Raw genomic sequence first — 16,514 nt, forward strand, 5'->3', positions numbered from 1 at the left:
AGCGCTCCTGGCAAGGAAGGCTGCTCACTTCACCCGAGCAGCATGTGACTTTTATGCCCTGAGGCCTGTATCTGCCCTTGGCTCCCACATGGAGGACATTGTGCAGTGAAAGCTGTATCTCACAGGGGGCCCCTCTCCTTTTATCCCTGCGTCTGGATAGTCCTCTTTAAAAACAAAGTCCTGGGGAAGAAGCAACCAGAAGTAATCCTAAAAGACACAAAGTCCCACTCACCCCCTGAAGGGACCTCCTACTCACCCCCTGAAGGGACCTCCTACTCATCACTCCACAGTCCTGGTTTTTAAAAATCCAAAAACCCTCCAATTCCAAGAGGGCAGATAGAAGCCCACCAGCAACTGTTTTCCCCCACTCATATCTGATAAATACATTGAATTTGGTTTCCTTTTGAAACTCACGGTTCTGAAAAAGATTCAGACTTCCTGGCCAGGAGATCTGAGAAGGAACAGATGGTGAAGTGTGAGCTCTCCAGCATCTCAGGTGGGGTTCCCTGGCAGCAAGGATTCGGGTGGTTGTGAGGGATGCCACGGGAAGCAGGACTGGAGTGGGGAAGAGTCTGAGCAAGTAAGACCAAGGTGGTCTTGGGTAGAGTCTAGCCTTGGCCTGATTCACAGGGGGCTCTGGAGCACAAAACACAGCATAGAGTTACTGGCACTTGAGGCAAGAGGCTGGCTTTTTGTACCTTAAATCAGCAGTCATTGGAGAGGGCTGCCCAGGATGGGTGTAACCTCTCAGGCAAGGCGACTTCCATGAGGCAAGATAAGAGGAAGGGCAGCAGTAAGCCTTGGCAGGGGACACTTAATGGCAGCTGGGAATGGGGCACCTGTACCATAAAACGATCTGGGCGTGGCACCAACAGCCTCCACCCAGCCTCATCATTTTTGGATCAAGATCACCTGGAATGGAGTCAGGGAGGAAGGCTCATAAAATCTAGACATTCTTTACCTAGTACCTTCCCTCTCATGGCAATTGCAATGAGCTGTGATTTATGGGCAGCTCATGTTCTACCTAAGCCTGTCACCTTGGCCCTGGGGGGAGGGGCGGTGACCTCTGGGGAGAAAGCCAAAGTGGTCTTTGGTTTTCCACCTACCAAGAGAAGCAGGGCCACTTTCTGATTTGCCTGAGGTTATATCAGGTGGCTCTAAACAAATTTGGGAGAGATGCTAATAAGAGGGCATGTGCAAGAAAAATATGTGTGGGGGAAGATTTACTTCAGAAAACAAAACAACTGTGCATCTTTGGAATTTGGCTTTTCTTCCAGTAACTAAGTCGCCCCAGGATGGGTGAGTCTAGCGTTTGTGGCAAGAGACCAACACCACAGTCACACAGAATAAACTGCAAAAATCTTAGCAAAAAAAACAAACCAAAACAAAAAAAACCCAACAGCATGTGGCTCCCCCGTTTGCTCTTGATCTGAGAGAAGTGAAGGATCCATTTGCTACATTCTTTTGGTAAATCCTTTTCTTAGGTTGAATGTCCAGTGAGAAGGAAAACGACAGCCATATCATTTTGGCACTGCTGGAAAGATGCTTACGCATAAAACCTCTGATGGTTGGCTCTAATTGGAAGCCAAGGAAAATATTAGCAAATAATATTTTCTTAGGTACACCTGTCAGGTAGATCCAGCCTTCCTGGGTGGCTGGGGAGGGAGCTGTGAGCATCGTCCCAGCCTCTTCTATGGTTGCCATGGTTACCCCTCAGCTCTGTCTTCAAGGCTCCTCTACAGGTTCCCCATCCTCTTACCATCCAGATGGAAAATCTTGGTTAGTATCTGCTCAGCAGGGGGAGGGCTGTCCCTGAAACCCAATATTCATTGGGATGGATCTCTGTTGCTCATGTGTGGTGAGGCCTCACACCAAGGCTGGTCCACCCTTTAGGAAACTACAAATCAGATCCTCCTGGAGATAGGAAGGTATTCCCCAAAGTCATTCCAACTAGTTAGCAGCGCGTCAGAGTGGGAGCAAGAAACAGGCTATTTAAAGACAGAGGCCACAGGTCTAATGGCTAGAACACTGGACTTGGCCTCAGGAACCTCCCAGCAGGTTTTCTTTCCTGCCACTGCTACTGAGCTTTCTTTCTGACCTCAGAAAAGTGACTCAAATCCCTGCCTATCAGCTTCTTGTTCTGCACCTGAAATGCTATGCTATCCGTGAGAACCACCAACCATGAAGAAGCTTCGAGCTGGGCTTCTTTCCACCCCGCCTGAGTTACTGTGTAGGACAGTGGAGTCGCTGTCTGTGCTCCTCCTGGGGCTGGGCTGGAGCCAGGGCTGCAAAGCAGCACAGTTGCTTGGCCCAGCTCCACCCAGGTCCCTCCTGGGATGATGGAGCGGGCAGAGGCCCGATCCTCTCTGCCTGGGATGTGCCGTGGACACTTCCCTCACCTGCCATTGCTGTTATCCTCAGGAAAACAGGAACAAAGCTCCCAGTCCTGTACCTGGCTCATGGGTTTTCACTACGGCCAAATGCCCTTCAGCAGGTGGGTGATACACAGTGCCGCTCGGGAGAGAAGGGGAAATGGAGTAAGTTGCAGACACATACAAGAGGAAATCAAGTTACCACAGTAATGGAGAACGTTAGGGGTTTGGAAATGTGGAAAGCAAGCATTCCCCGCAAGTTAGTGGAAAGAAGCCTCGGTGTCAAAAGGTAGTATGACACTCCTGCTGGAAATTCCAGAATGAATTCATCAACTGAGATTCTTTGAGAAAGTGGGTGTAGAAGACATCGTCCACACCCTTGCCACGCCCCTCAGACTATTTCAAATGATCTTGCTGACTTCCAGCTGCCAGTGTCTGAATCTCTGTAGCTGAGGACCTTTCTTCAGAACCAGACCCAGCTGCTGTCTGTCACAGGCTGGAAGGGCACACCCAAACCCAGAGTAGTGCTCAACCAATGACTCTCCATAGCTGGTGTACAAGCACCCCAGCCCCTTCACCCCTCAGAGGCAATAATTTTAAGCTGTGTGCTTCCCACCGTTCCCTAGTGTTTCCCTGCAGGATGAAGATCCAGTATCCCCTACAGTAGTGGGGTATGATGGGCTGATTGGTAGCCTTTCTCTATTCACATCCTTTGTCTTATGACACACAGCTCCTCTCAGCGGTAAGCAGAGTTTATTTCCCCATCCCTTGAATCTGGCTGGCCCTGTGACTTTGCTTTGGCTAACAGAATGTGGCAAAAAGTGAAAACAGACCAGTTCTATAATAGGTCTCATGAGGCCTTGTGCACTGTGTTCTAGATTTTGGACCCCCAAACAGAGACACCTAGCCAACATGAAGTTGGCTGCAGGTCCATGAGGGAGCCCAGGAGACCAGAAGACCCAAACAGATGAGCCACAGAATCTGGAGTTGAATAAATGGTGGGTTTTCCGAGGCATGAAGTTTGGGGTGATTTGTTACATAGCAATAACTAACTGATACACAGGTGTATGGTGCACCCTATAGGCAGGCTTCCCTGTAAACTTCTTTACTCCTCTACCTTTGTTCCCTGCACTCTCAAATTTAGTCTCAAATCCTTGTCTCAAGGTATGCTTTGGAGAGGACTCAAACTCAGACAGGGTGGGCCTCTTCCCTTGTGCTTCCAGGGAACTCCCTCATGTTCCCATGATTATAGTGATCACAGTGAATTATAATTACTGTTTTCATGTGTGTTTCCCCTTCTAGACCAAGAGCATCGTGTGCAGTAGTTTGTCCCTAACTGTTTTCACCAAGCCTGGTACATCCATGGCAAGTGCTCCATCGATATCTGCCATATAAATGAATACACCAGCAGTGTATCACTTCTTGTCAGTTGAGTAGAAGTATTCTGGAAAAGTACTGCACCCTTCAATACCTCTTCCAGTGTGTGAATGGCTCTTTGTTTGCCTTACTCTGTTGGTCACCTTCCCAGGGGGTTACATCTCACCCTCCGCCTAGGTAACTCCAACAGAAGGACCACCCACACACCCATTCATCCTTGATGTGGTCCTGAAATGTGGGGGAGACACCTACTGCCTCCCTAGGGAACCCCCATCAGAGCAAGGGAGAGAGGAGAGTGAGGATGAGGAATCCTACTCTCATTCAAAAGGGTCTATTCATTGGAGCATTTCACCTTTCTTTCAAGAACATACCTTTGAAAAAAACCATTCCTATTTCCAGAGATTCCAGAAACAGCCACTACAAAAGCCAGCTGCTCCTGATCAACAAACTTCTGCACTTTTTTGTCCCAGATTTTGGAAAGACAGTGGAGGAAAAAAAATAAATAATGAATCACATGGCTAATATTCTGGTAAGGGCAAAAGTTTTCCGAGATTCTGATCAGCTCCCACTCATCTTCCTTCATAAAATAATAATAATAATAGTGATGATATTACATTTGAGGAAACTGCTGACATGCCAGCCACAAGCTCACGGTCAAATCTGAGGCCCTCCAAGGAGAGAAAAATCCAGCCTACATGTATTAAGAATAGCCTGACTCGATGCTTGGACCACCATTTTGGCCCAGCAGGACTGGTGTCTGTGGTCTCCAGCGAGAAAAGCTTTTGAACAGCGCCTCACATGTCAGACAGCACAGGGGAAGCATGACTGGGGATGGATGGGAGGCATCTTTGAGGATGGATTTTTTTACCCATCCACCTCCTTTCTGAATTGGGGCTTTTCACACAGAGGAAGACTTTTCCCCCAGCTCCCCAGCCTTGGTCCTTCTGGTCCAGAGCCAGCCTCAGCAACTGAGGCCAGTGTACTGGAAGAGAGCAGGATGCAGAATTGGACACTCCCAGCTTTAATCCCCACCCCCAGCCCCGACCACCATGAGCCCTTGAGCAAGTCACCTGCCGCCCTAAGCCTCTGTGTCCTCCACACTGAAAAGAGTGTAATAATACTTACTTCTTAGTGTCACTGACCGGATTAAATGAAATAATAATGCTAGCTCTCATCTACTGAGTGCTTACTATATGCCAAGCTTTTGGAAGCATGTTTTAATTCGTTAAGTACTCAAAACAACTTTAATAATGTGTTGCTATTATTTCTCCCATTTTACAGAAGAGGAAACAGAGGCACAGAGGTGTGAAGCAACTTGCCCGAAGCTGTGCAGTTGTGCAGACACTACAGTGGACTATAGTACCTAGAGTCCTAGTATAGGGTACCTAATACATGATGGGAACTCAATAAACAGGGGTCTCTTCCCCTTCATAAAAGAAGACAACTTTACTTCTACGCTATACTATGCAGTTGATGATTTTGGTCACTGTACCATTTTTAGGAAGGTGAACGATTTGTTTCAAACTCTAAATGGCGCTCTGGGTATAGTGATCCTCCTCTTGAAGGCTGGTTTTTCATGGATGGAGCCACCCATCTCCCAGCCAAGCGTTTTGGGAAATGCACTTGGTCCCCCACCCACACCACAAAAATAGCCTTACTAAGGCTACTACCAGAAGACCATTATATGTGGCCACTAGATGGTTCTTCCAACTTCATAAATATTCTTACTGTGCCTTTTTACCTCCCTTAAGAGTTCTTTCATTATTGGAGTTGGCTAGCCAGAAGGCACTGAACTTTCCACTGGTCTCCTATAGGATGCATCAAAGAAAAAATTTTTTTAACTTAACTGCCATAGTGTGTATTTCTCTTTTCTTTATCTTAATCACATGTGATATATTCTTAGGTACTGTGAGTAGTCAGACAGATGAAACAAAACATAGTCGCATCATTTTACAAATGGAATTTTCAGTCCTGTTTAAAGAAACTAAACAGCTTCATCCTTATCCCTGGACATTTTGGAAATGGTGTATTCTGGAACGAGGCTCAAGACCATTAAAAACTGTAGACTTTTAATTGAAGAGTTGGTTGTTTTAAAAGACAATAGGCCTGTCAGAATTCATGCTCTCTGGAGAGAAAAATAAAAACATCCGTGAGTCCCAGTCACAGACAGCATTTCCTGGCTTGATCCCTGGCCACTCGAGGTGACCCAATCACTCCCAGATATCTTTCCCTCTGTTTTCTCAAGACAAAGGCTCCTCAGTCTATGGGTACTTTGGCTGCTTCCCACCACAACACCTTGTACTGTGCTGTCTACCCTGTTGTCAGAGGGACTTTTCTCTGTTACCCCTTGGCTTCAACCTTATAGTACAGTGGATGACAGCCAACAAGAGAGCTAGGCTCTAAAGACAGCACAAAAGGCAAAAATTCTGTCCAAATTGTCCTTTTGAAGCCCTTGGGGAGGCACCACGGTGGAGATCAACACAATATCTCTCGTAAGCCCAACCCTGCCCAAGGTGCTCCTGCACTGAGACCAAGGGCGGCCACTCCATGGACCTGAGCCAGGGATGCAGGAACTGAGATGCTAGAGAGAGTAATTGACTCAAAACTCAAGCTGGACTGTACTTTCACTCAGTGGAATAGAGAACCCAATGACCCACAGCATCTAAATCTCAATCCCCACCCCCACTCCTCTCTCCCTACCCCTTCAGTGTGCCTACCCGCATTCTTATTAGGTTAAATCCATTCATGCTACAATCCTGGGTTGTTTCAGGATGAAACCCAAACTCATAGGTGTGTCACAATACAGTGTTTCTCTCTCTCTCATCTCTTACTGTGTTCTCCTGGACTGTGTTCAGTATTTTGGCCATAAACATCTTTGCCACAAGCATTTTTGCAGCAAATATTTTTGCCACATAACCAATTGACCATAAGGCAATTTTGCCATAAAAGATAAAAGAACTGGTTGATTTATATTACATATATCTTAGCACTCATAACACTCTACACAGTGACAAGGAGACAGGCAGTCTTAAAGCAGTGGATGAAAACAACTACATATGTCGACTTGATTGGAAACACGGTGATAAAACTTACTGGAAGTATGAAATAAAAGAGGGTAAAGCCAGACTGCATACTCTACTAGAAAATGATAACATATCAGTTTGCAAATCCTTCGGATATTTGAAGGTGGAGAGTTGAACCCACATTTCCCATGAACTTTGGAACATCAATCAATGAACATGTGACAAGATGCCAGGAACACACAACAGTGTAGAGGCTTTCACAACACAAAGCTCAGTTACAAATGTGCATCTCAGTATTTGGAAACTGATCCCTCTCTTAATGGAGGAAGAAATCTTAGCAAAAAAGAAAAAGTGTGACGCTGAATGGGAAAACGAATCACATTTTAAATGTATTCAAATATTTTGTATTTTGCAATAAAGTCTTTAAACCTTCATTATTCATTTTTCATGTTTCATTATGTCCTGTTTAATGATGCTCTTTTATTTTTTATCTTTTACAGGAGAATTGCCTTATAGCCAATTAGTTACATGGTGAAAATGTTTGCAGCAAAAACTCTTGTGGCAAAGATTTTACAGCAGAGGAGCTCATGGCAAAAATACCTCCTGACCGACTCCTTCACTCCAGATGCCTGCAGATCTGCATGGGAATCCTGCCCTCCAGGCCTCTGTGCCTCTGCTCACATTTTCCCTCTGCCCCGAATGTCTGGACGCATTGTCTTTAATTCCTCCTCTCGGAAGCTGTTCCAGGGCCCCATGATGACCCATCTACCTCTCTTCCAGCACTGACCAGGCACTGACAGCACCCAGCTGTCCTCTCCCACCACACTGGGCATCCTGGGAGAGAGGGGCCCACATGTCTTCCCTGCCTTGAACAATAAAGAAATGTACATCCCATCCCTGGCAGTAATGAATCAAGAAAAGCTACACGATAACCAAAACAGCTCACTTCTGGTTCAAGCTACCAAGCCTTCCTTTGTCAACCAAGTTCAGATCTTGGCTTCCATGAGCAGTTTACTGACTGTGCCTTCTCTCTCTCTGTGCCTGGCTCTGTGCAAAGATCTGGGGAAATTCAAAGTAATTTAAACCCTGGGCTTGGTTTTGTATCTCTACTTAGCCAATTACCAGTTAATGTTTCTCTGATGGCTCCCTTGGGGACATTTATGGGCCCAAGAGTATAATGAAGGTTTGTTTAATGGGGGATCCAGCCAAAAGGCTATTTTGAGAGACCAAGGGGCCTCCTGGGAAATAACTCATCCTAGGGAGATGCTCAGAGCTTTGGTCCAAGGACGTTACTTTGGAGATTTGGAAAACCTCCTCCCGCAATCTCTAGGTCTCATGTCTGAGTTGTAGGAAGATGGAATTGCAAGAAAGGCTGAAATAGTCCTGAAAATTATAAGGCACCAGGAAAGCGACACAGAGACCCTGTTCTTTACATGGTAGAATAGATTGCATTATGGTTCCAGTTTTCACCCCTCCCTAAATTTGCCTCCTTTGCTGTATGACTGCAGTTCTCCTCACTAAAAGGGCACAGAATAGTTCCCAGTCCCTCGACTTTGAGACTGGTTATATGACTTGCTGTGACCAGTAGAATAAGGCTGAAGTAAGAATGCACCAGCTCTGAACCTAGGCCTTGAGAGTTATCGCATGTTTCTGCTTGCCCTCTTGCACCGGTGCCATGCCATGAGAAGAATACACCTAGGCTAGGACACTGGTTCCAGCAGGACTGTGAAAGACACATGAAGCAGAGCTGAACTGGGTCACCTGGGCCTAGCTGAGATCCACCTACCCTCTGTTGAACCCCAGATGCATAAGCAAGTCAACCAAGATCCAGTTGAATCCAGCCTGGACCAGCCAACTCTCAGCTGACCTGCAGTTCCAGGAGAATAAATGATTGCTGGTTTAAGCCACTGAGTTTTGGCTAGTTTGTTATACAGCACGTTCTTGTGGTTCTAGCTAGCTGATACATACGGGAGTCTGGGCCCTGGCCACCACACCAATTGTTCCCATATTATTGATTACTGGGCCCAGAGAACAGACCTGGCTCTGACCCAACAGTCCTGAGAGGCCAGGGTAAGGCAGTGGAGGCAGCTTTAGGGATAAGGTGCCTCACTGACCATGAGCCTCGGGTTTTATATTTTAACATATGAAGAGCACAATGCAATACAGATGGATTTGACTGTCCACTAATGGGCTGCAAGAACATCAGGACTCTTCTAATATTTAACCTTAGAGCAAGTGAACATTTTCCCAACACATGAAGTTTTCTACAATCCAAAATAAGTTTCCACCATTTACAGTCTGCCTCAAGATAAAACAAATCTACATATTTTTGTTTCATGTTACTTTTCCCCTAAAACATTTTTTGGAAGACCTTTCTAAAACTAAAAGTCATGATCTGATAACTTATGAACCTTCTTTAGAATTGGTTTCTCTCATAATCCCAGGAGGTCCTTCTGACTAATGTTAAAACAATTCCAATACCCACTTATCAGTTTGAAATAATTTTCTAAGCTTGGCACAACACGTGCTACTTTAATCTACTACACTAAGTCCTAAGTAAAAGCAATGCTAATTAATATTTAAGAGGTTTGGAAGAGTATCTGTGTGTGTGCGGAGGGGCGGATGGAGGGCGGTTATGTCACCTTTCCCCCGATAAATGTAAACAAAAGAAAAAGAATCTTATGGGATACGGGGATATATGTACACGTCTAGCTGATTCACTTTGTTATACAGCAGAAACTAACACACCACTGTAAAGCAATTATACTCCAATAAAGATATTAAAAAAAAAAGAATTGTTACTATTACTTTCCTTTGATGAATAATAGGTTATTTATCAACAGAAGTAAAGGTGTCCTAGTGTAGTTTCTGGTTTGTGATGGGATATTTCTTTCATTCCACACAAACTTAACTCTCACAGTTAAGACACACAGTATGGCATTTTAGAGGATACCTATCAACACTGATGACTGTTTTTGAGAAATGGTAATAAACAGCATGGAGGCTAAAACAATCGCTCAGAAGGAATTGTCTCGAAAGGAACCCATTCTCTGAAATGTGGTTAAATGACTCAGGACCAGCACCTTCAAGAAGTCTGAAATAAAAGGTTGGCAGAGAGAAAACAGAAGCCCTTTACGGAAGGTTCACCTTTAGCTGAGGGTTCACGTTCTGCAGGAGGAAGCCCTGCTCCAGGAGACTGGCTGTCTGTCCCCTGGATCAGGACAGCCGCCCCTCTCCTCCACCTGCTCCTGCCGCAGAACCATTACTTGTTGTTAAAGCACAACGCTTTAAGTGTGGGGAAAAAAAGAAAAAGAACCTTTATAGTAGTTCCCATATTCCTTTATATAATAATAAACTGAATCATAGGGGTTGTCCCAAACAGTTAAATATTGGCAATTTCACATGGCTCAACTTAATACAATAAGTAAACCTAAAATACACCCCTCAGGACTTCCCTGGTGCCTCAGTGGTTAAGAATCCTCCTGCCAATGCACGGGACACGGGTTTGAGCCCTGGTCCGGGAAGATCCCACATGCCGCGGAGCAACTAGGCCCGTGAGCCACAGCTACTGAGCCCATGTGCCACAACTACTGAAGCCCACGTGCCTAGAGCCCATGCTCCGCAACAAGAGAAGCCACCGCAATGAGAAGCCCGCGCACCACAAGGAAGAGTAGCCCCCGCTCGCCACAACTAGAGAAAGCCCACACGCAGCAGCGAAGACCCAACGCAGCCGAAAATAAAATAAAATAAATTTAAAAAAACATTACATTAAAAATAAAACACACCCCCCAACACAAACACACATCACCAATACTCAGGGAAATTAGAAATACAAAACTCTAATTGTGAGATATGTGAGACTGCAAACAAAACAAAAACCAAACTATCCCCCCAAATAATACCTGTTGTTAAAATTACAGTATAATATACATTTTCTTAAACTGCAACTTTTCATTTTAAACCCACCTCTATTTACCCTCTTCGGTGGGGAAATCTGCATATGCAGACTTTGGGCCTTAAGTCAGGACAAACAGCTTCCCAGGACAAAGTCAAGAAGGGGGCACTGACTCACCTGGAGAGTAACAGGTGACCCTGAAGCTGCAGGTCGGCAGCACAGTCCTCAGATCGGCAATTCCTTTCAAACACAGTCTGTGAGGGAGACACAAGAGGAAGAGCAAAACAGGGTTAGTGGCAAATGAGTAAATAACAGCCAACCACTTCCTTCCAAATCAGTGGGAATTCTTCCCGTGTGCCTGAGGCACAGTGAGGCCAAACAATACCGAAACATCGGAGTTTGGAGCAGACAAAGGTTTACTGCAGGGCCCTGCAAGGAGTCAGCGTCTCATGCCTTAAAAACCCTGAACTCCCTGAAAGCTTTCAGCAAAGCCCTTTTACAGGAAAGGTGAGGGAGGGGCGGGGTTAATTGTTGGAAGCTTCTTGGTGTCAGATCCTTTGTTCTTGAGGTCGGGTCATGGTCAGGTCACGATGTTCCCGTAAACGTCCACCAAACAAATGTTGGTCTCTGTTCTGACAAGAAGGGGCAAGGTCCCAAGGCTCAACTTTTGCCCTCCGAGGTCCAGGCCTTGTTAAGGGGAGGGGTCCCTGCGCGGGCCGGTCACCCTGCCCGGGTCCTCCCGCCAGTGCCCAGCCCGGCTGAGGAGGCAGATCTCAGCTGGCGGCGCCCGCAGGGCCAGGTCCCCAGACCCCGCCCAGCCGTCATCGCTGAGGGAGCCAGGCGCCCAGGACCCAGCCGGCCCTCAGGCTCCTCAGGCCGCCCAACTGGGAGCCAGGTCCCGCGGACTGCGACCCAGGGTGACCGCCACCGCCATTCGGTCGCGGAGGTGGGCATGGGACAGAGGTTCGCCGCTGCCTCAAGGCCGGGGCCCAGTGACAAGGGCTCTGGAGCCCTGCAGGACACAGCCCTCGGCCTGTCCCCAGGCCCCCAGCTCACCCGCCGGCGGAGGCTGAAGGGCCTGGAGGGCCCCGGGGAGAAGGCCACGATCCGCCTGTCTCCGCACTCTCCGCCGCGAGGACCGCTGCCCTGCTGACCCTGCGGAGCGGGACCTCTCACCGCCGCGCTCCGGGTCTCGCGGTAACGGCCGAGCGGCTGCCCGGCCCCTATCACAATTCCGGTAAACCCCCACCCCCATGGAGCCAGGTCCCGCAGGGCGAGGGGTCCTCAGCAGTTAACAAGGAAACCCAAGTCAGGGGTGGCCTTGACCACAGCGGGCACCCCTTGTCTGATTCGTTTCTCAGGCTGCTCAAGTGCTTCTTCAAGTAGTTGTTTCAAGAAAGGTACACGGTAGGTAGGTGTTCTTCCCATCTTTGAGATGATCTTTAAATGCTCTCAGATCGGAATGAATAATAACCCACGTTACAGTCTGGTCATTTCCCTCTGCTGTCGTGGCGAGGCAGAAAATCCGTATTTGATATGGGTTCTGCCTGAAGGAGGGGTTCATACTATAATTTTTAATTCCAAAGGGGAAAGTCAAAGGCAATTAGGCTCTGAGGCCAAGGGCACCACAGCCGACTGAAGGGATCCTGTCTCGGCGGGGCAGCCAGTAGCTATCAGGACGGAGTGTCCTTTCTCTAACCAAGGCTGGGCCTCCTGGGCCTCCATCCAGTGCTGGGGCCTAAAGCTCACTATGCCACACCCGACATCTTTCCAGGGGGCTCGCAGCGTGTGCCTGAGCTGGGCCTACCTGTGGAGGGCAACCAGGAATCAGGAGCAGCTCTGGGGAGGAGTTACAGTTTTCTTCTCTCTGTGGTACCCGGCGGGCTTGTCTGTCCTTCCCTCTGGTCTCAGTCTCTCTGATGTCTCTAATCCGTGAACAGCAGGCTTCCTGAGTCCACACCGACAGAGACTCTTCACTAGTTACATGCCTTTGATCACTTTGGCGGGATTTTGGAGAGAAGAGCCTGTGGCCGTTTTTCAGTTGTCATTTATTCACTATTCAACTTCTCTGTCATCACTACTCATATTTGTGGGTCCCCCTCTAACACATACAGAGAACATAGTTCCAGGTGATTCATTCTCCTCCCACAGGACAAGTCCAGGCAGCTTCTCTGAGCGTCCACGTGAACTCCAGCAAACATGCTGGCCAACGAACAGTCTAGACCCAACCAGGCAGAGTAACTTTGCTTATGGAAATTCATATTCCTGTGTCACATTTCCAAAAGAATAATATGTCCCAGCCAACATTCCCTGCCATGAGTGTGGGGGAAAAACTCATGAAAGTCTTGAGCAAAAAAAGGACATTCCCATGTTCTTTTGGACAACACTGGGGGCAAAGAGAGAGCCAAATTTCCAAGAGATTTTAATAGGAGGCATTTGTGATTTATTTGCCATCTCAGTCAAGGAGAAAACAGGAATAAGTGGATGTGAGGTCTGCATGAATATCTCAGGTGGGAAAAGAAGGCTTTCCGAGGTTAGAAATGAGGAGAAACACCAAAGGTGACTTTACCATCAAGCTGATGAAACTTCAGGCTGAAGGGCCTTCACTGACACGCTCCCACCGGGGCCTTGCACCTCACTTTCTATTCATGATGTTACTTGATTTTCCCCAAGAGAAGCTCTCCTCCCAAATCATATAAGCTTTAGGCTCCACTAAACCCAGCTCTGCCCCTGGTGACAGGCTTCTCTTTACAAGTGTTTCTCCCATTTTACAGGCAAGAGACAGTCTGACTTCCAGCCTTTGGAGGTGGGGTGCGGTGGGGTGGGGAGCAGGTGAGAACTGACAAGGAGGAAGGGACCTACAGCCATCCCGTGGCACACAATCTGAAAAGATCAGGTGCCTGCCCTCCTCAGCTCCGTCACCCTGGCTCCCTTGTGCCAGCCACCCCTCAGCCTGGCCGTATAACTTCCCACCTCAGGGCCTCCCCACATGCCGAGCCCAAATGCCTCTACCGGGTTCACCTGGTACGTGTCCTCTCATCCTTCAATGAGCAAATCAAAACCACATCCCTGAGCCCCTGATGAGCTTGGGCTCTGTCATAAGTTCTTGTAGTTCATGCACTTTTCCTTCTACTGCTCATCTCGACTGTAACTAATTAATTTTATCATTACGTGTTTCCCGTTTGTCTCCCCTGCTAAAATGATGCTCCAGGACTGTATTGGTCTTGTTCACCCCTGTCCCTGCCCTCAGACCCCAGCATGTAGAAGCTGCCACACTGGAGGACCCCACATGCTCTGAGAGATGGGGTGACCGTTGGAACATGGGCCAATGAGAATACACTGCTCATCAACACCAAAGCTGTAGCCCCCCCCAGCAAAGAACTGTTGCTGAGCTACAAGCTCTGTCCTTGGTCTGACTTTCCCTTGTACTCTGCTCTCTATTTCCTGTCCCTCAAACTAACTTCTCTAGCTGTTAAGTCCTCCAGTGCTGCTGAATTTCCTTCCAACAAAGGCAAGCACTGAGTCTGCCATACACACACTCACACACAAAAATTGGGTGTATATACACACATACACACACACACACACTCAGATACACATTAGTTGAGTGCTTACACTGACCAGCTAAAATTAAGCACAAACTATAGTGAGAAGATAAAGCACAAGCTTAGAAATCAGTCCAGGTCTCAATTTCCACATTTACAAAATGAAAATAACAGCATTAGTGACACTCTTGTTAATCCAGATTAGCATTTAGCTGGGAGTGGGAGTTTGTGGCTATTACGCTGTTCTTGTTTTAGGCATCACTGTTTACACCAGCAAATGTGCATCACTGTCTACACCAGCAAATGTGAATGACAATGATGGTATGTAAGAGTGAGGTAAGAGTGAGCTCCATGAGGATTTCCTAGTGGACAGTGCAGCACAAGACCATGGAGAGAGAATCAAAATGAATCTCTCTCTGTGTAGATGACTGTACTTTCTAAAAACCAATGCACGATGTCTCCCATTGCACTCTTTACAATGTGACTCTGAGATTCCTCCCACAGAGAGTGGAGTCAATACTCTACCCCTTGAATCTGGGTGGATTTGTGGCTGCAGAGAAGTGGTGCTTTGCAATTTCCAAGCCTAGTCATCAAAAGTACTAGAGGTTCCTCTGAGTTCTCTTGGGGCATTTGCTCCTGGACTATAGCTACTACCCTGCAAGGAAGCCATGGAGAGGCCCACGTGGAGAGAAACTGACCGGCAGCATCAACTCGAGGCCACGGAAGTCAGCCACCGTGGAAATGGGTCCCCCAGCCCCACCATGCTGCCATGATGTGGAGCAGAGATGAGCTGCCCCGACCAGGCCCTGCCAAATTTCAAATTCATGAACAAAATGAATGCTGTTATTTTAGGCCACTACATTTTGGGATAGTTTATTTTACAGAAATAGATTACTGGAATATTTCTCAACCTAATGGCCTCCCTTAACTTGGGTAATGGTGTGAACAAACGTGGCTGTGCATTCCAAGCCCTGGCAAAGCCTTGGCTTAGGCAAGACCCTCCCCAGGCTGGGAATGAAGTTGTCTTATAGGTAAAATATCAAGACAGCAAGGAATCAAGAGACCTGTGTCATCCACCTTGGAGACTGAAGTTGAAACTCAGAGATCCTGTGCTTGGGACCTGGATTCGTCTCTCTGAGCAAGTGACAGTTTTGTTTCCTGAGGAACTGAAAAACATCTCTCTGGGGCAGAAGCGGGGGCAGTCTGAAGCCTCAGAATGCTAGCTGACAGCATAGTTTCCAGGAGCAAGTAAAAAATATCTCTCCTGTACAAAGTGGAAAGAGTACAGGTTCTCCCTGAAGCCAATGGGCCAAACTACCAATTTTCCAACTTCTCCTCTGCCTGCTTCTCCACGTTTCCCTAACCCTCTGGGCAAACACAAGCCTGGCTGCCTAAATCAGGCAAATCCCAAGCCAGCTTGGAAGCAGTCTCTCCCACCTCCTTCCAGCCTCGACCTCTGACTGGAATATCCCTGTCAATTTTTTTTTTTTTTTAACCTGGAAGCAGCCATTCTGGAAAATGGAAACAGAGCTAAGAAGACATCATCTCTGAGGACTTCCCGGGTGGCACAGTGGTTAAGAATTTGCCTGCCAATGCAGGGAACACGGGTTCAAGCCCTGGTCCGGGAAGATTCCACATGCCGCGGAGCAACTAAGCCCGTGCGCCACAACTACTGAAGCCTGCATGTCCTAGAGCCCGTGCTCCGCAACAAGAGAAGCCACCACAATGAGAAGCCCGCACACCGCAACGAAGAGTAGCCCCCACTCGCTGCATCTAGAGAAAGCCCGCGCGCAGCAAAGAAGACCCAATGTAGCCAAAAATAAATAAATAAACAAACAAACAAAAAAGACATCATCTCTGATTCCTCTCTGTTTACAGGAGATTAAACTCCTTCTCTCAGGAGATGACTGTTTCCTGCCTTGGGCTTTGCAGTCTGGACACCCAGTGGCCTCCCCAGCCTCATGGACTAGATTTCCATGCTGGCTCCTTCCTCACCCTAGTCTTCATCTCAGTTTTCCCTGGAGAATACACTTTTCTTTTTGAAATCCTTTCTCCAGCTTCTCCTCCAATCCTTACTCTACTTGTTTTAGAGTAAGGTTGGCAGATTTTTCTGTAAAGGGCCAGACAGTAAATATTTTCAGCCTTGAGGGCCAGATGGTCTCAGCTACAACTGCTCAGCTCTGTTGCTAGAGCAAAAGCAGACATATGTAAAGGAATGGCCATGGTTGTGTCTCAGTAAAACTTTATTTATAAAAACAGGCAGCAGGCTAGATTTGGCCAGCAGACTGTAGTTTGCCCATTC

General features: G+C 47.4%; 1 protein-coding gene across 10 annotated transcripts in view; it reads right to left on the bottom strand.

The window, feature by feature from the left end:
• ITGA9 (integrin subunit alpha 9) overlaps positions 1-16,514 on the bottom strand; it is a 356,726-nt gene that overhangs the window by 150,061 nt on the left and 190,151 nt on the right. For all 10 annotated transcript variants that reach the window (XR_014232874.1, XM_082348371.1, XM_082348369.1 and 7 more), the window contains one exon: positions 10,845-10,921. Coding sequence is in view for 9 of the 10 variants with exons in the window: in XM_082348371.1 (XP_082204497.1) it covers positions 10,845-10,921 (77 nt within the window). In the remaining variant the exon portion in view is untranslated. The remainder of the gene's footprint in view (positions 1-10,844; positions 10,922-16,514) is intronic.

This window comes from Balaenoptera borealis (assembly GCF_965194805.1).
Source record: "Balaenoptera borealis genome assembly, chromosome: 12".
NCBI classification, from domain to species: Eukaryota; Metazoa; Chordata; class Mammalia; order Artiodactyla; family Balaenopteridae; genus Balaenoptera; species Balaenoptera borealis.